The sequence below is a fragment of the Euprymna scolopes genome, chromosome 9 (assembly GCF_053919585.1).
Source record: "Euprymna scolopes isolate OS-2025 chromosome 9, ASM5391958v1, whole genome shotgun sequence".
In the NCBI taxonomy this organism is placed as follows: Eukaryota; Metazoa; Mollusca; class Cephalopoda; order Sepiida; family Sepiolidae; genus Euprymna; species Euprymna scolopes.
Genome location: NC_136490.1, coordinates 86,383,903 through 86,403,898, shown reverse-complemented (window position 1 = coordinate 86,403,898; position 19,996 = coordinate 86,383,903). Strand labels below are relative to the sequence as shown.

The window sequence follows — 19,996 nt, the reverse complement described above, 5'->3', positions numbered from 1 at the left end:
GGTCGTTACAAAAATCGCATCATACATTGCAAAATAAACATTTTATATATGTTTCTAGACTGAGGTAATTTACATATTGGTACCCATCCAGAGTGCATTTTTCTTGGGAGACCAAAATTTTTATTCTTATTTGTCAGAGGACCAAAAGCTCACCCTTAAAAGTTGATATTTAAGGATGTTTGAGTCTGGTATGAACGAATTTCACAGTTACATTTGTTGCTGACAAGTAGTTCCTATATTAAAACCTTCATTATCCAGTGTACTCTTTGTTTTCATTCTTAATCTGGGGAGGGGGGATTGTATTGCTTGGAGCTTTCGTCAGTTGTCTTATATAACAAGAAAAACAAACAAAAACAGAGGACACTTTAAAATATGGGGACATGAAGATCTTAATATCATAAAAATTACTTGCTGGCGACATATTTAACTGATATTCATTCTTACTAAAAATCAACTTTTTAAAGATAATTCTTTCTTTGATCCTCTACGTCACATTAATTTTTTTTCATACATGTACTCATTTATATATTACCACAGCTTAGATTACAAATTAAATAGTCAACTGTTTTTTTTAAATACCCTAAAGAAAAAACTATATTGAATAAGCGTAGAGAATGAATTCATTTTAAAACAAGATCTTAATAGACAATATCTCATCAGCAGTCATTTCTTAAAATGTTTTCTTAAACAAAAAATACCCAGGAAACAACACACCCTTCATAATAAAATACAGTTCCTCCAATATCTTTACAATATCTTTTTTATTAAAGTGTTAGATGAAAATACAGAATAATGTTGTAAAAAATGGGTTCCTATTTTGCAAAAATAACTTTTAAAATGAATAAAACTTCATTTTTTTTTAGTATAAATAAAAATCTAAGTACAAACCTTGGTAGTCAAAAAAATGTATGCTTTTGGCATCCCAAATTTTTGTTTTCTAATTACTTTATTGTCTGTGATTATTCTATGTAGACAATGACAAAATATCTTGAAATATGTAATTGAATTACCTGTATATGGGTAAATAGTGTAGTAGTCAGGCTTTTGTTTTAGTCTGTGTGATCTAAAAATATGATGTGGTTAGTATTAGAAAAGGATGCAATGTTGGAAGAACTATAATCGTTTAGTCAGCACATTTGCTGACTAAACAACAATCTATAATATTAATCTCACCTCTCTGTTTAAATGTTTGTATGTCTGCCTAAAACTTTCAATCGAGGCGACGGATTTTCACAAAATTGGTATCATTTTGAAGCTCAACCCTTCGGATGACAAATACCGAAGAATTGGCTAAAAACAATTCCTTCGCCCTCAACTGGGCACTTTTCTACAGGACGCTTTTTTCACTGATATTTTTGAAAGTCCTCTCCTCTTTTTGATTGTGTAGCCTTAATTTAAACCTACGTCACTTCCGGTTTGGCGATGGAGGCAACAGCAAACATGTCACATTTTTTTCACATTCTTTTCCTCCTTCGCGGTATGGGTTCAAGCCTGCCTGTCTACGACCACTTTTTTTTTTTTTGCTCAACACACACCTCCAACCAGGCTAGTAGAATAATAGAAGCAATAATAGAATAGCGGAATGGAAGCAAACAGCCAATGAAATCATTAGAAAAGTAAGGAGTTAAAGAGGAAAGGATCGGTTATTTCCGTAGAGCATGAGGTGGAGGGAGAAGATAAAATGAAAATGAAATAATAGCAGTTATTGTAGATAAGTTAATACTATGAAATATTTGGACTGGTGAATTATAAGAGATTGAGGAGAAAATAAGGAGTGTAACCTGTAAATATGACTTGTTTTGGAAATATTATAGGAATTTACGATATTGAATAAAATAGACTGATAGTATGCAGAAAACATACATCAAGTATTAGCAGGTAGTGTGACCATGTTGAATTTATATGTGGTGCCTGTGTTTGTATTGCTATAATGTTTTATTCTAGACAGGAAAAATGGTCTCTGTTTTATTAATTATATATATCAGAAGATAGATAGAAGAGATGTCTATATTCTCATTATTACTAGTTTAGTATTATTATTGACTGGGTTAGCATTCAAAAGTGATGAAAAAAAAAATTAAAGGTTATCTGGGTCATCGGTAACCATAAAAGTTTGATTGACAATTGCATTTAGAGACACATTTGCATTTCAGTCATTTATTGATAAAAAGAAAAGCAATAGTTTGACATTTACAAAAAAATCTATGAATGTTAGTCTGTATTTGAAAACACTGCACATAAAATTCAGACTTGATTGTTGATTCTAACAGAGTTGAATCATTAAACCTAAGATTAATAAGAACAACATAAAAACAAACATTTGTAAGATTTTATTTTAGTAACTTTCAAATATCCTCGTTTGACAAAAAAAAATGTACTTTTAGATAAACTATATTGATTAAATAATGTATTCACACAATCATCGAAAGACACGAAGCAAAAATGGAATTCTATTCAAAAAAGTTGAAAACTTCCAAGATAAAATTCATTAATGAATGGTTTTATATTAAAATGTCATTGTTTTTAATGAACAAATTTTCTTTGCAATATTTAAATAAAAATACATAAATAAATTCTTTTCAATATTTAAACAAAAATACATTTTTCTCAATTGTTTCAAGAGAAATTTAATAATAATAAAAAAAGGGCAGATTAAAAATCCTACTGAAAAGAAAAATAAATAGAAAAAAAAAAACTTAAAGTTTATCATTTTTAACAATAGTAAAAAATATATTCTAGGGAAAAATAAAATGATTTAGTGCATCTCTTTAAGAGCAACTATTTTCAAAATCTATTCATATAAAGAAGATCTGGAGGCTTCATCATTTTTGTTTGAAGCAAATATGCTTATCCTGCAAACTAAAAACAAAAATGGGATAAGTTACTTAATATATAATAACTACTGTGTCACCTTCCTTACAGCTTTTCAAGGTAACCATCTTTGTTTGCTGGTCATGTAATTCCTGTGTTTAGTTTTTCTCATGAAAAATTATATACATATGCTTCTACCAAGTGTTTCAAATGGTTTTCTTTTCACACAAATCAATAGAATATCTAAAGTAGTGACTCATTAGTAAAAAATTTTTTTTAAATACATAAGGCACAAAGTTGTGCAACAATTCAATGTTGTCATAGTAACATTGGATTTACTTATAAGAGATGGTGTTTTGTGAATGAACCACTCATTATTGTTAGAGACAAGTCACTACTTTTCCACAATGGCAGAGTAAGTTGGTTTTTAATGTGGGGAAAATCCAGCAACAAAAAAACATTCTGGATTTCAACAAAAAAATAAAAAATAAAATTACTTCAGTCCAGAAGAATTTCTCCATAACTGACTGAGAACAGAAAAGATGGATTGTGGTATCAAAACAGATACTACATTTTGCTCCAAGCATTTTCTCTTGTTAGAAAGTCATCTCGTTAGCAAACAGATTAATATTATTTAATCAGAGACAGAAGGTTCCAAATAAATCATGAGGTTACTTAATGTAGGGACCAGGGTTATGAATTTAACAAAACTGTAGGAAAGAAGTTGAATAAGCATCTTCAATGTATTCATCACAGAATGATTTAAAGAAAAAAAATCTGAATATAGAGAAATGCTACCTTCATTCCTTAACTGGTAGAGCAGCAGAATAATTACAGAAAAATAACTTTACAAACAGTTACTACTTTCAAGAATTACTCAATTTTATTTTTATGGTTTTGTAGAATAATCTTAATACAGAGATCATTTTTATTTTACTCTAGATAAAAGATAATTTGAATTTAAAAAATACATTTTAGAGTTTTTAAGCTATTATTATAGCCATTTAAAATAATTATGAAAGATTTAAAAGGATATGTTTCTATTTACTGTAATAATAATTATATAATTACAAGTCCAAATTTTTATTGCACATGTGAAAATAATGCAGAATGAAAAGATTTTTATTTAATGAGAAAAAAAAATTTCAGCATGCATATCATTAGATATTAATATTAAAAATGTTATTTTCGATTTATTTTAAAATTCAAAATACAAATAAGACAAAAAAATTGTTTTAATATTTTTAATAAGTTAAATAATAATCAATTCTTCAAAGGCTACAAAAAATAAAAAAGGGAATAAAAACAAATAATTTCACCCCAACTCTGCTTTCGAAATTTTCACTATTCAGAAAAATTTCCCTAAAATTACTTTAGACACAATTCATGGATCATATTGTTAAATAATTTGAGCCGATTTCTTAGCAATAGAGCTTTATGGTTTAACAGATCAAATGCTGATTGTGGAGTAAAATTTAAATTTAGACTGATCGAAAGCATTTAAGAGCATGCAAAAATTTATTTTAAAAAGTTGAAAAACAATATGTACAGTAAAAAAAAGTTATTTGTAAAAGGCAGATTCGTTTAAGTGAAACTTGTGAGCAACTGATTTTATCTTTTAAATAACCAAGTTATTATCTTCAAGTATTTGTGAAACCAAGAAAGAAAATATCAAAATTGATTGACATGTTATAATGAATTGGGATAATGTCAATTAGAAAAAGGTTTTGTAGCCCAGCAAATGATACTTTTAATGGCATAAGTTATTTGAAAAATATCATTTGAAATCTTTGACACAAAAGTAACAGATTTTTTTAAATATAGATTTTTTTTTACATGAATTTGTATTCAATAAATTGGCATTAATTAAAACGTATACCATTATGAATTTTAAAATATCAAACTAGTATAAAAAATAAATGATAAAGTCCTCCCTTATACTTTAATAGTGCTAAACAGAAAAATCTCCACCTACAAAAAATGTTCTTAATAGATTTTTGTAGCATCTCCTCCTCCCACAAAATACTCCAAATAATTCCTTTTTGCAACCAGTTTAGAATTTAAAAAGTCCCAAGATCTGTTATCACATAACAGCACATATTTCCCAAGTATTACATGCAACTCAATTTTTGAAGCTGTATTCTGTTTGTTAGAAGTGTAAGGCATAGAATACACGAGTAAATGAGTTGTGTGCGGACATTACCATCTTGCCAGTTGGAGATGATGAGATTTACTTTTTTTTACAGTCAACATCATTTTGTTTCAACTATTTTCAGCAGTTCAGGACTTGAAAATACGTCGCATACTTTGTTTAAATTGCTTGGAGTTTGACAAACCAATTGTTACTAACAAGAGAACGTAGATGGTCATTAGAAGTGCAAACTTGTGTTGTCCAAACCAAGAGATCCGATTGGGTAAGCTGCTAAATTAAAAAAAAAATGATAAAATGAGACAGAAGATAAAAATCAAGGACTGGAAGAATGGAAAGAATAATTCATCAAAATAGATGAAAAAATAAATCTTTGTGCAAGTAATTAAACAAGTTAAAACATTATTCCAAATCTATTTTCCTTTATGTTGTTTTGAGGGCTTTTAAAAAAGAAAAATATTAATATAGTAAAAATAACAGATTGGATTGATCAATGATCAATGAATGGATCTTTTTATAGCAATAAATAATGAGAGGATTCCAGTATTTTTAACCATTCCAATAAAGTTACCGATTCCGTTCCAAATTACTGATTCCTATGCTTTTTAAATCTCTAAATATTTAGTTATAAACTTTTTATTTTAATTTTTGAATTACCGTAAAAATCTAATGTAAGTTGGATATTTTTGCGGATGTAAAAATACACATGCAGAGGACGATTCATAGATTTTAGTTTTATTGTTAGTTTAACATAAATATTTGAATTTTATCATTAGTGCTGTCAATGGAAAATTGTTTTAAATAAACAAAAAAATTAAAAAGTTGATTTTGGTATCAAAAAACAGGCATAGATTTTTTTCTAATTCTGATACTTCAAAAAATTCTGATTTTTCTTTAATCCTCCCAACACTAATAATAAACAAATATATAGTAACCGAGTCAATTAACTATGTATAACATTTTTCTGGGATATATTAAATAAAACATTTTTTTCCATATAGCAATATGCTACCATAACAATCTAATTTGATATCGAAATACTTGCTGAAAGCATCTTTGGGGCTATAGCTTTACAGGAAGGTTTTGCCATCCTCTTACATATAGCACCTGACATTCCCAAATGGTCACCTATCTGGTAGTGACCATGCTAATGATAACCAATGTGTCAACATGATTATGCTTTATAGCAGCAGCATAATATACATATAATCTTATATATAAAGTTATCTTGTTGAATTTTTAAGGTTTGTTATAACAATTTACTTGGAAAATTATTTGATTCTAAATAGCTAAATTTTCCTTTTTTTTCCATGGCCATATATTTTAACATTTTTTTTTTTTTACATGGAGTTCACCACTTATCAAGGCCCAAGGGCCACTCGGGGATAAGGGTTATTGTCTGTACAGTAATCAATGGGATAGTGTAGTAATAGTATTGGAGAATTGATAAAGTATCTTACTTAAGGGGGCGGTTCATCAGGAATTTGTTTGTGTTGGACTTGAAGACATCCAGGTTGAAGTCAGGAGGGAAACAGGCAAGCGGAATAGAGTTCCACAGGTGTGCAGTTCTAAGAAAGAAGCTTTGTTCATGGAATCTAGTTTTGATTTAGGCACAGATAAGGAGTGGGGAAAATTATTGACGGTGGTTTCAGCTAGTCGGGTGTTTTTTGAAAAAGATTGACGAGGTGGGATCAGAGAATAGAGCTCAGACGAGCACTTGCCATGGAAATAACGATAGAACAAAGATAGGCTCGCTACATCTCTTCTGTGGGAAAAAGGTTGCAGGGAAGAGAAAAGGGCATCCGCCACTAAGCCACAAAGTCTATTTTGAACTCTGTCAAGGCAGGATAAGCTGTTTTTAGAAGCTCCTGCCCAGATGTGGCAGCAGTACTCCATCCTTGGACGTACTTGGCTTTTATATAGGTAGAGAATTGCATCATTAGTGAGATATCTTCTGAAGCGGTAGAAGGATCCCACCATTTTCCCAGCGACCTTAGCCACAGACTTGATGTACGTGTTCCATTTAAGATCAGGAGTAAAGGTCAAGCCCAGAAGCTTATCAAAACATGGGGCCTCCCCTAGACGAGAGCCATCCATTTCAATTGATGCCAGATGGGAATCAGAGCGTTTATGATGTAGAGATAGGAGCTTGGTCTTAGATGCATTAAAGGTAACCAGCCATCTCTTCTCCCACTGTACCACGCGCTCAAGATCAGAGGAGAGAGAATCAGAGAGAACATCATCATTTACGGCCTTTGATGTGTTGCCATAGATAGTCGTGTCATCAGCATAGATGTCAACGAAAGATTTTAGTATGTGTTTTGGGAGATCATTGATGTAGATCAGGAAGAGAGTTGGGCCCAGTATGGACCCCAGAGGGACTCCAGCATTAATACTATGGGCCTCTGATTTCTGCCCATCAAATGCTACTCTTATGAGCCTATCAGAGAGAAATGATTTAATGATCGAGAAAACATTTCCAGTTAGATGGAAATTTTGTGTAGTAGGCCTTTATGCCAAACCTTATCGAAGGCCTTTGATATGTCAAGAGCAATTGCCCTAGAAATGAAGCCTTTGTCGTGAGATTCGTTAATCCTATGAGATATAACCGTTAGCACATCTGCTGTAGACCTAGCAGAACAGAAACCATATTGCATGTCGCTAAGAAGGTTATTTCTGCTGAGGTGGTTGACTCCTTCTCTATTTATTGTGGATTCCAGCAACTTACTCATGACACACAGGAGACTTATTGGTCTGTACTGAGAGGGAGATGACTTATCACCTGAATTCTTAAATACAGGGCATACTGATGAGGTTTTCCAGGGTGTTGGGAAGCACTTCTCCTTAAGGCAACGCTTAAACAGTTTGTTAAGTATGGTGGCAAGTTCTGGTTGTAATTTTTTTAACACTATAACTGGAATACCGTCAGGACCAGTTGCTTTACTGGAGTCAAGGTTCTTGATTAGCTTGGCAACCTCACGCACAGATATTTGTATGTTGCATAGTGTGTTGTCTGTTATAGGAGGGAATACGGGGAGTTGATGGCCTTCATCGCACAGGGTAGAATTTGCCGCAAAGTTCTTGGCAAATAGTTTGGCCTTGTCGGATGCTGTCGAGATGACCTCTGGTCCATTGATAATGGTTGGGATAGAACACACGTTTCTGTTCAGGATCCTATTTGCTATTTAACAGAACTGGTGGGAACCAAGCCGCTGCTCAGCTACTTTGGATTTAACGGATTAAGCATATAGTTCTCTTGCATTTTTTATTACTCTTTTACAGTGGCTGCTGGCGGTCCTGAAAGCAGCTTTAGTTTCAGTGCATCTATTACGTTGGTAACTATGGAAAAAGTGATTTCTGTGCGCGATGGCAACAGCACATTCAGGGGAGGTGAATGGTTTTATGGCATATCAACCTTAGTGATCATTTAATGCTGACGTCTTTTTTTTTATTTTTAAAACAATTTTTGTTATATAACTATAAAGACCAAACCTTTATATTCAAACTAGCGAGGGTGCCCAGCATTGCCCAGGTGTTTGGAGGTATGTGTTGAGAAAAAAAAAATTTTAGTAGGCAAGCAGGCTTGACATGAAGGCGAAAAAGAAAGTGAAAGAAAACATGACATTTTACCGCTCCGTCACAACGGGACAGGAAATGAAAAGCGTTTTAATTTAGCAATCAGAAAATTGACATGCAGAAAGTGGAACTGAATGAATTCGCGCAGGCGAAGAAATGAAATCACTCACTTAAGTTTGGCTGTAAGCCAGTTAAGCTTTCAGCTTTCCGTCGTCGTGAGGGAAATCAGCTCCCCCCAAGAGGGGGGAGATCTGGGAGTGTCTTAATGAATAGCAATTGTCTGATATGAAGGATATTCCTCACAGTGAACAAAGCTGATTGCCTTTCAAGACGTGCTGGCCACAAAGGCCAGCGACTCACTTTTATTCCAATTCAGTTTCGCTTTTATACGAAAAACACCAACAAACACGCGACAGAACGGAATAGCGCGAATTTTATAAAAGTCGATCCAAATAAATCTACAGCCGACGTCCCTTCCCAAATCGTAGATATTATGATCTAGGGGGTATATAAAAAGTTCTAAAACATAGTACCCCCCCCCCCCGAAAAAGCCTTTACTGGACATACAAAAACGCATGTGCCTGTTTTGTCTTTTATAAATTAAACTTAAAATTACAAAATTTCAACTCAATACTATATAAAAATGACCCCCACCTAAAAATAATTTTATTTAGGTTTTCTTTTATTCAATAATCATGATAGTCAACATTTGCATATATTTTGGAAATCATAAATTTTTTTAAAAAAAGAAAAGTTAACCGAAAAAGGTAAAATTATTAATATTTGAATATAGAGTCATCATGTTATTTAGATAAGAAATTAGGAACTTTAAATGCATTTTAGACACTTAATTTTCACTTAGCAAATTTTATTAATTCTAATCACATATAATTTTTTCTCTCAGTATGAATCAGAAGTATTTTGAATCAGATTATATAACTTATATTAATCTTTTTAATTCTAATATTGATAAAGTTATATCAGATTTTGAAAGATAATTTTTTCAACAAGAAATATTAGCACGCTACTTAGAAAACATTTCTTCCATAAAAATAAACTAGGCACAAATCTGAGACAAAACTTTCTGTTTTCAATGAACATTCATCAAAAATTAATGAAAATAATTTATTTTAGTTAATATTTATTTTTTTAATATTTAAAATGGCCAACAAAAATAACTTCTCTTAGATAGAATATTTACCAGCAGTGGATATTTGTGTTTAGTTTATTTTTTATAGATTAAAAATAAAGATTTTTTTTTTTGTCTTGTGGCAAATTTTCATTCAAACTCTGCAAATTTTGAAAAAATTAAGTTCATTTTGTGACGTTAACCATTTTCCAGTAAATATGTATATTTTTTTCTTAATAACCATTCGTTTTAAGTTTGTTTTATATTCTTTCCTCTCTATCTCTCTCTTAATTATTTACATCATTCATTTCTCTTCTCATCATATTAAACTTATTAAAAAGTGTGCAGTGACAAGCAACTGAGTTAAGAATAGATGTATCTCTTTAAAATTTAGAATTAAAGATAGATGAAACATTTATTCTTTCTGAGACTAAACCAAATGTTCTTACGTGTTGTTCGATATTTTGTCAGCATAAATAAGCAAATATTTCACTTTGACTACGTCATTATTTCTGATGACATAGTATTTCTCGGGTACTTCTCCAGCCATACTGTTTGGTACCAAAGCTCGTGATCTCTTAGCTCCAGCTTCACCTACAGTGAAAAAACACAAGACAATTGGTTTAGTTTGGATTAAAACTGAAAAATATCTTTCAGTTGCTGATTTATCAGCTCTCTGATGATTTCAAAACAAATTTTATTACAATTGTCATTCCATACTTGTCTTTTCAATTCTTGGAAGTTAAATTTGAAAAGGGTACTTGTACAGTTTAATCAAGACATTAAAAAATGAAAATATTGAAAAAAAAAAAAAAGAAAAAAAAAAAGTTATATTGTACATATCCGTTTTGGAATGAAGTTCTCCAAAAAAGAATTTTCACTTAATCTGATTGAGTAGTTTTTTTTTTTTTTTTTATAGCGGAAAAACACATTTTTATGATGGCACGCTGAAGGTAGCCATTTTTCAATTTTTAGAACAAGCCATGGGGTGATAACTCAGTCTAAAGCGCTGACCCCCCCCCTACCCATCTTAATAGCTTTTCTTCTTGAAAATCAAAACATAGCTACCTTTTGATCGGTATCATAAATTGTTTTTTCGCTGTAAAAAAAAAAATAAATAAAAAAAAAAACTACTTGATCAAATTAAGTGAATTTGGGGGGGGGGGGAACTTCATTCCATAACAAATACGTACAATATAACTTTTTTTTTCTTTTTCTTTTTTTTGATAATTCCATTTTTTAATGTCTTGATTAAACTGTACAAGTATCTTGAAAAGTAACAAAGAAACAAATACAACTATATCAAAAATAAGTATTTCTTTATTAGCGATTTATACACATTTATAATGTCCATTTAAGTCTATTTAACAATTTTGTAACCAGATATCTTCAATTTAAGGTAAAAAGGATGAGGAGGAATATAATAGGCTGGATTGTAGACAACACTGGATTTATTCTGTGTTGTATCCATTTTTTATTTTTATAAACAAGGCATACCTAGCAGGATTTAGGACGTCTACTGATATGTCAATATCCCAAATCAGATGCTTTACTCACCTTAGAATCAGCTGTTCCTTTCTCAACTCGCTCAATTTAAAGTTTTACAAAGCTCGTACACAGCACTATGCAGCAAATAAAATGTACAATGATTACTGTTTAAGGGGTTTAAAAATAATATTTCAGCCATATTCAGAGCTTTTATATTTAAAAAAAAAAAAAAGAAAAGAAAAAAGAATTTGTCAATATTTTTTTAAGATTTGATCAAATTGATATCCAATCTATAAATATGAAAAATGCTTAGCTTCAAAAGAAACTTAGAAAGGTAGAGGTATGCACCACTTAAGTCTTTCCTCTTAACCATAACCAACTGGGCATACTTCCTTTGCCTCTGGATCACCTGAAGATCCTTCGGCATCTTCTGTTCTCACTTTTCTGGAACAGAAGGACTGAGTATGCAAACAGGTCTTTATTTAATATTTGTATAAGGAAGGCTTGGAGATGCCCGACTGGCCTTCTTGAATTAAACTTTGCCAGAGTAATCTGTGTGGAACCCTGTGATTGATATCACCTTTCAGGACCTCATTTTCAACCATTTAGTCTAGGGCCATTGTAGGCTGTGGGGTGAATCGCAATTTTTCAGCAAGTGCCAAGCCATGATAAAAATTTTCCTTGGTCCAGTAACTTTTCTCAGTCTTCTAAAAAAGAATTCTAGAGAGGATTAGTAAAGAGGTCTGCTATCGATCCATTTGTCTAGCAGTTAGATGGTTGAAGGAGAGAATCCACTCCAAATGTAGTTGGGCTCCAAGTCATCTCAACAATTCTCACTGACATTGTCTTTGAATTCTCTCTGACATTGTGATTGATTGGTTTTATGGCATATTAACCTTAGTGGTCATTTAATGCCGAAGTCTTTATTTTTTACATTTTTTTTCAATTTTAGTTATATAACTATATACATTATAAATTAAAAGGTTTACATATGTATCTGGTGTTAAGTGTCCATGTTTATATAGTTAAATAAGGTACTTTTTTTTTTTTTAAATTTTGCTGAGTAACTGTTATCTTCAAATATTTGAGGAGGGTAGCTGGTTCTACATGAGTGTATATGTGCTTTAGTTTTTTCATTATATAGATTTAGGCGGTTTATTTTCAGGTCTTCACAGCTTGTTAGTATATGATTGACTGTGTATGGCTCCTGGCAGGGTATGCAGAATGGGGCTTCTTTTTTGAGTAGGTAAGAGTGTGTTATAGAGGTACAACCTATTCAGAGTCTTGTTATTATAACTTCCTCCTTTCTGGTCATTCTTTTGTTTGGTTTCTGTTTTCCTATGGTTTCCTTGATTTGGTACAAAAGCTCCACAGCTGTTGCTATGTATTTCTAATATATTTATTAATAGTTTTTTTAAATCAGTATGAGGGATCTTATCTTTGGTTGGGATCAATCTTAATGCTGCTTTTGCTGCTCTGTGAGATCTATCGTTACCCTTTATGTTGGTATGACTGGGTATCCAACAAAAAAGGATGTTTTTATTCTTGGAAATATCATCAATTCTATTTAAGATTGAATTTCTAATTTAGTTTGTTATTTGAGCGCTTGGGGTTTAATTGTTTTGTTTAAGTTCACATCTCTCTCCATTATTTTGGAAGTAGAGAGTCTGTGTTGTGTGTCTCAGCTGAGAAATCTTGCTGAGTTTTTTTTGTGTTTTGGTTTGGGGTTTTTGATTTACTCTATCTTACACATCTTTCCCAATTTTTATTCAAATTTATTTTCATTTAATAATATTTCTGTTTTTGGTTTATTATGGTTTTAAGAAGGAGGTTTTGTGCTTTCCTGTTCTGCTTCCATCTTTCCTGATATTGTGTGTTTAATGTCTGCTTTTGTCCTTGTTCGTGACTTGGATGTTTCATGTTGGTTTATTTGAAGTATTTGTTGATCAGATTCTTTTTTGCTCTTTGGGACTTGTTTTTGGTCGCTTGACTGAGTTTTTGAGGATGCCGATATTTGTTTATTGTTAGTTTCATTTTGGTTTGTTTTTAAAGTTTCAATTGGATTCTTGAGTTCAGAAATTAATTTATTGAGTGTTTTGGTAGTTGATTTGGTTAGTTTGGTTTTAATTTTTTGTGATGTCTGCATAAGTGTTTACTTTTTGGTGGAGTTTACTATTTTCCTTGCTTCAGGGAAGGATATATTTTCTTTGTCTTTTACTTCCACAATTTATTTTTCCTTTGTGAAGGTTTTGCATATTTTTTAATATTTTGGGTGATTTTCCAAGCAATTCGGACATTTAATTTCATTGGGGCATCTGTTTTCAGTGTCGTTGAGTTCTTTTAGACCACATTTTCTACATATTTTGTGCCCTCTTCAAATTTCTCTATGGTGGCCATATTTATGGCACTTAAAGCATCTTAGAGGAGCTGGTATATATGGTTCCACTTTTTTGATTGTGTATTCAATTTTAATTTCTTTTGGAGTTTTAAGAGTATTAAATGTTAATATATAAGTTGTCATAGGTATGGATTGCCCATTCCTTTTTATGTTGATTTGGACGTGATTAATTACTCCCTGTTTTTGTTTTTTTTAGAGCATTTTTAATTTCTTCTGTCATAGCTAGAGTTAGTTCATGGCTTCCTATGACATCTTTTGAAGTGTTTAACCTTTTGTGGGCGAAAGTCTTGCATTTATAAGTATGGAATTATTCCATCCCTGAGAGTTTTTTTTTGCATCTTTGTCTACTGTAACAAGTTACAGTTTTTCATTTTTTTTTTTTAAACTGTTTTTGGGTTGCTATTTTCGGTCAATACCTTTTCAATTAGAAATGGGAACAGATCACTGGTCTTTGTCCTTCCAAGGTTTCAATAACTATGAATCTTGTAAAGTTTTTCTTATCTATATATTCAAGATTGAATTCTTTTTCACGGTCTGAGTTGGTGATATCTGGAACATCAGAGTGTGTTCTTTTGGTTTTTCCATTGTTCTTCCCTCAGTTTCATCTTCTCAGTTTTAAGGAAACGTTAGAATTATGTGGTTCCCATTTCAATAATTGATTGACCCTGGCCACCGCCTTCTAGCGCTTACTTGATTTGCCTATTTTAATAGTGAGAATAGAAAGATGTTGAAGTACCTTTGGATTTTATTCTTAGATAGAGTTGTCATTTTTTAATGTGGAGCGTTACGGTTTGGCGTGACTGACCGATTGGTCAGATCAAGCCTCTCTGACCATATATATATATATAAAAGCATTAGTTTGATGTGATTGAATAAATTCACAAAAAGTTTTACCTTCTTTTAGTTGGCATTTGACTGATGGATCATCAATAATTTCACAAACAGCAACACAACTGAGTTGACCACCAAGTTGACTTTTAGCCCATCCAAGGCCAGACGGACTATAATGTAATGATACCGATAATTCACTAGACAGGTAGGTGCCTTCACCAAATATTCCATTCTACACAGTTGATACAAAAAAATAAAGAAAAAATATGGATAAAATTAACGTCATTTTTATAAAATTTAGCATTAAAAAGAAAAAAGGCTAAACATGTTAAGCAGAATTAAATAAATGGAAAAACTATATAAGTAACTAGCCTGGGTGCCCGGCATTGCCCAGGTGTTTGGAGGTGTGTGTTGAGCAAAAAAAAAAAAAAAAAAAAAAAGTGGTAGTAGGCAGGCAGGCTCGAACCCCTACCGCGAAGGAAGAAAAAAAAAATAAATAAAATAAGCGTGATGTCTTTGCTATTGCGTCCATCGCAAAACTGGAAGTGATGAACATCAAAATTAAGGCTACTCAATCGAAAAGAGTGGATGACTCTCGAAAATATCTGTGAAAAAATGCAACCCCCTCCTAGTAAAAAATTGCCCCGTTGAGGGTGAAGGAATTAATGTTTTTGGCCAATTTTTCGATATTTGTCGTCCAAAAGTTCAAGGTTTAAAATGAGGCTGATTTCGTCATGTTCAGATGCAGTTGTCAAAAGTTTTAGGCATACATACATTTTAACACACAGGTGAGATTTATATTATAGATGATATAGCATTTTTAAATCTTTAAAATGTTAAATTTATGTAATTATTCATTGATATGATTTAAACAAAAAGCTGACGCAATAAAAATCTTTTATGTAAAAAATATGAAGTTTATTAATGTGTGTATATTTGTACAATAAAATGAAGTTGATATGCGTACATATATGTGTATGTTCATGTTTTGAATGAATAGAAAAACACTGAATTAATTTAGTGCTAGCAGGAAAACTGAATGTGTGAGAAGAGAGACATTTAGGGAGAAGATCAAAAAATTATGGATAAACAAAAATGGCAATATATTGGAAGTGGATTCAGTGTAGTATAGAGAATTTTTTGATTTTCGTTGATATTGACCAAGGTTGCATAATCAAAAGGTATAAAGGTCTGACTGATCAGACTCCCAGGATCCCAAAAATTTTTACTCCTCATTTTAAGGTCTTCCAATATTCAGATTGTCTATTGATTCTTTAGAGATAAAAAATCTGATGCCGACTCTTGAGCATTCTTATGAGGGATTCTTAAAATTTTGAACTATCTGGCTTTGCAATCCTTGTATAAACTAGACGTTGTGACTGTTGGAGGAAGGAAAAAAGATCATAAGCAATGAAGGGATAAAAGAAAGTGAAAAAAAAACTAAAATGATTGCAAGAATTGAATGCAAGAACAAAAAAAAAAAAATATCAAAATAGTTTTATATAGTCATCCCCTCCTCTTCTGTCTTTCCTTTTTCTGTTACAGGAATTAATGGATACAGTTGTTTATGTTCTATCCATTTAAACAATAACTGAATCTATTTCAAGGATCCATAAGTAGAAGGATTTTGGATATGCTGAGGAGGATGAGATAATGCAAGTGAATATCTAAATATATGAAAGGCAAAATGAGTGCGCGCATTTGTGTATGTTCACAAAAAGCTTTTTGTGTCGAGATTCTCACGTCAGTTAAATTCTGGGAGAAGGTTTTGCAGACCGTAATATCTCAGATTCGCAAACGGATATGGTTTCTTTCATTTTTTGATAGAGTTTCCAAAAATTACCACCATCCCATTGTGTCAGCTGTTCATTTGTCTTTTTCGTATAAATAAAGCAAAACTATTCAAATGCAACCACCAGCGCCTGGCCTTCGCCGGGGTAGTATCTGTTCTGTAATTCATACTTGGTCAATGTAAGGGAAACCCTTCATACTGAGACAATTACTATTTATTTGGATACTTTATGGGGAGCTACTTTTCTCCCACATTGAAAACAACCTTCGTGGGAGGTTTAAAAGCAACGCCATTTCTGCAAGTCATCTTTTTGATCGACATCGCTAAATTTGAACGCTTTTCACTTCCTATGGCTTTATAGCATAGCGGTAAGATGTCAGGTTTTCTTTCACTTTCTTTTCCACCTTTGCAGCACGGGTTCGAGCCTGCCTACCTACTACCAGTTTTTATTTATTTTTACACCTCCAAACATCTGGGCACCCAGGCTAGTCTTTTATAAATAAAATTTAATAGAATTCAGGTTAGAGATACACATTTCTTGAACTTCAGAGAGAATTTAATTGTTGACATAAAAATATCTAACGTAGAGAAAAAAGCGGCTAAAATGAAATAAAAAAATTCAGAAACATAAATAAAAATGTTAAATAGATAATGTGCTCAAAGTGAAACATGTTTTAACTGACCTTGTTCATGTGTGAGGCAAGACCGTTGTGTAAAATTGAATGGAAATTTTCAATTCGGCTTCCATGATAAGCATAAAAAACTTTTCGACCTTGCTGTAGCTGATTGAATTTTAACTGGTTTGTTTTGTTGGGCAAAACTTCAAATATGTAGTTTGGCTCCACAGAAGTTGGTTCCCGGCTGCCTGTCAAAGTTAGGATGTCATAATACTAAAAGAAAGAAAATGATTAAGCTGTTTGAAAAGGCAAGTTGAAAAACAGATCCTAGCTGTTAAAAGAATAAGAAAATATTAATTTAAAGAAAAGAAAAATACAAAGTTCCATTTAAAAATAAGCGTAAACTGCAAATATTATATGGAAGGGAGATTTTTGATATTTTATGGAAACAAATTTATTCCAATACAAAAATGTAATTTTCTCATTGCATAAGTATAGAAAAACAGATTATTTTAGTTTGAAGATCTATATATATAAAAATGTAACTCTTAGTTCTTCGTAATTAATAGTCTAAATAACTAAATAAATGATTGCTTCGACATTTTGGTATGATATCTTTACTGTACCCATGCGTGTTTTTATATATCTCTTTTTAATTATAACATTATACTTAATTTTTCTATAATAAATAGGTGGTTTTCTTTGTACCGATAGGTCATTTTTTTTATTTATGGACTATTATTTATCACTGCTTGTCGTCACGTGACCAGTGTTTCCAATTTAGCAGTTTTCCTGCTAGATCTGGAGATTTCGTTTCCAATCTCGCGGAGAATTCTAGAAAATCTGGAGATATTTCACACCCACACACCTGCAATTTTAGATTAAAAAATAAAGAAAAGCGCTTGAAAATACTTTAAAACATAAAATAAACTCATTCATGTAAGTAAAAAAAGTAACTTTTATTGCCTTTGGTAACAATTATTTATTGATTATTTGTTTTGTTTTTCACCTTTCTTTTTGGCTAACCATTCTTAAATCTCACTATAAAATCGATTTTTCCAAGTACATTTTAGGGGGGGGGATTCCAACCTCCGTAGTTTAGTTTAAAATACGATCTAAGCAACCCCCCTTAGTCAATAATTCTAAAAAGCAAGAAACAACAGCAAAAAAAAAAAAAACAAAAAACTTACACCAAACACAGTAGAATTTAATTATCTACCAACCTAAATACTTTTAACATGCTAAGACAAAGTTTTTTGGTATTTTTATTTTTCTAATTTCCAAATATGTTGTTCAAAGTGGATTTTACACACTAAATAAAAAAAAAAATAATAAACAAATATCCGCTTATCGCTTAAGGAGTAAGGAGGCTTAATTTCTCAAAAGGTGTATCAGAATTTTTGTATAAATGTTTTTGACTGGTAATAGAGGTATGAGACGAATGGATTTGCCAATCATTTTTATAACAAACGGCTGTGCTAAACAACCAATGAAAACGTCCCAAAATTATTATAAAAACTGTCGAATTTTGGATTCAATCAGTTCGCCGTTTACTACGTCACAGACCGCATTTGATTCTTGGTCGCCATCTTGGTTACTGATCTGAACTACGCTGCCATCTTTGTTCAACACAATGTTTAAAAATTTAACAGGTTATGCGCCCAGCCACCGTCTTTTCTTTGACGGATCGGAATCTAAATTCGAATTGTGGCAGGTAAAATTTCTGGGATATCTAAGGATTTGAAAACTACACAAAGTCATACAATCTACAACAAAGAATCCAAACGACCCTGAATTTCTCGAAAAAAATGCAACTGTTTTTGCAGAAGTGATTCAATGTTTAGATGATAGAAGTCTGTCTCTGATTATAAGAGACACATTGGATGATGGGAGGAAAGCATTGAACATATTAAGAGAACATTATTTATCAAAAGGGAAACCGAAAATAATATACCTATATACAGAATTAACGTCTTTGAAATGTAACGAGGATGAAAGCCTTAAAACTCTCATGTGAAATAATAAGCGATAGCTTGTTGATATCAATGACTCTCGAGGGACTTCCAGCCGATTTTAAACAATTTAAAACTGTTATAACTCAGAAAGACAAACCCATAAATTTCAGCGAATTTAAAGTGGCATTGCGCAGTTACGAAGAGACTAATCGTATGCTCGTGGACAATTATAACTCCAGCAATATTATGAAGTTCAAAAATGCTTCTCGAAAGCAGACACCACCAAATTACACACCTCACCACAACATATTCTCCAAAAGTAATTTTTCCAAGAAAAAGAATAAAATTATCTGCTATAATTGTGGACGACCCAACCACAAAAGTTTCCAATGTCGATATAAACTCTCTACAATGGATTCTGTAAAAAACGTTGAGAACTTTGAGGAAGAACATACATTTCTATTCACATGTAACTTTGACAATACCACAAACGGTAAAAATCTCCTTGTCGACTGTGGTGCTACAGCGCACGTTATCACCAAGGAATCTGATTTTATTAATTTTGATTCAAACTTTAATCCTCAAAGTCATTTTGTCAAACTTGCCGACGGTAGTCAAATAAATGATATAGTCTTGAAAAGAGGCGATGCTAAAATATACCTAAAAAATAATAAAGGCGAAATCTGTAACTACTCTAAAAAATGCTCTGTTCATACCTACATTTAAGCAAGACATATTTTCCATGCAGGCTGCAATTAAACAAGGCGCGAATATACAATTTGGCCAAAATACATCAAAATTGACATACCCCAATGGAACTGTATTTGCCATTAAAAAAAAAAAATGCCCGACTATATTATTTAAAAAGTATGGTTCCCTCAAAAACTGCCTGTCACGACTTGGAAACCTGGCATAAAATTCTAGGACACTGCAATACAGCTGATATTAAAAAAATTACCAAATGTAGTCGAAGGCATGAAAATAATACCTTCAGACGATCTCCCTAATTGTGATGTGTGTGCACAGGGGGAAATGACAAAAGATATAAGCCAAATGCCAGACAAAAAAGCTACGAAAATTCTCTCACTTGTGCATTGTGACTTAGCAGGTCCGATCAGCCCGATGGGGAGAAACAATCTAAGGTACGTTTTGAAGTTTATTGATGATTTTTCCGGTTTAATTATGGTTTATTTTCTAAAAAAACAAATCCGACACTATCCTCGCCACTAAGAAATATTTAGCTAATGTTG

General features: G+C 32.0%; 1 protein-coding gene across 2 annotated transcripts in view; it reads right to left on the bottom strand.

Annotated features, from left to right (window-relative positions):
• Positions 1 to 4,039: 4,039 nt before the first annotated feature.
• Positions 4,040 to 19,996, bottom strand: part of LOC145284749 (protein mono-ADP-ribosyltransferase PARP16-like) — a 48,810-nt gene continuing 32,853 nt past the window's right edge. The window contains exons 3-6 of one of the 2 annotated variants that reach the window (XM_080133707.1): positions 16,858 to 17,064; positions 14,446 to 14,614; positions 10,115 to 10,259; positions 4,040 to 5,230 (exon numbers count right to left, since the gene is read on the bottom strand). In XM_080133707.1, coding sequence (XP_079989833.1) covers positions 5,092 to 5,230; positions 10,115 to 10,259; positions 14,446 to 14,614; positions 16,858 to 17,064 — 660 coding nt within the window. In that variant the 3' untranslated portion in view covers positions 4,040 to 5,091. Of the gene's footprint in view, positions 5,234 to 10,114; positions 10,260 to 14,445; positions 14,615 to 16,857; positions 17,065 to 19,996 lie in introns of both variants that reach the window. The other variant, XM_080133706.1, reaches the window with a different exon arrangement.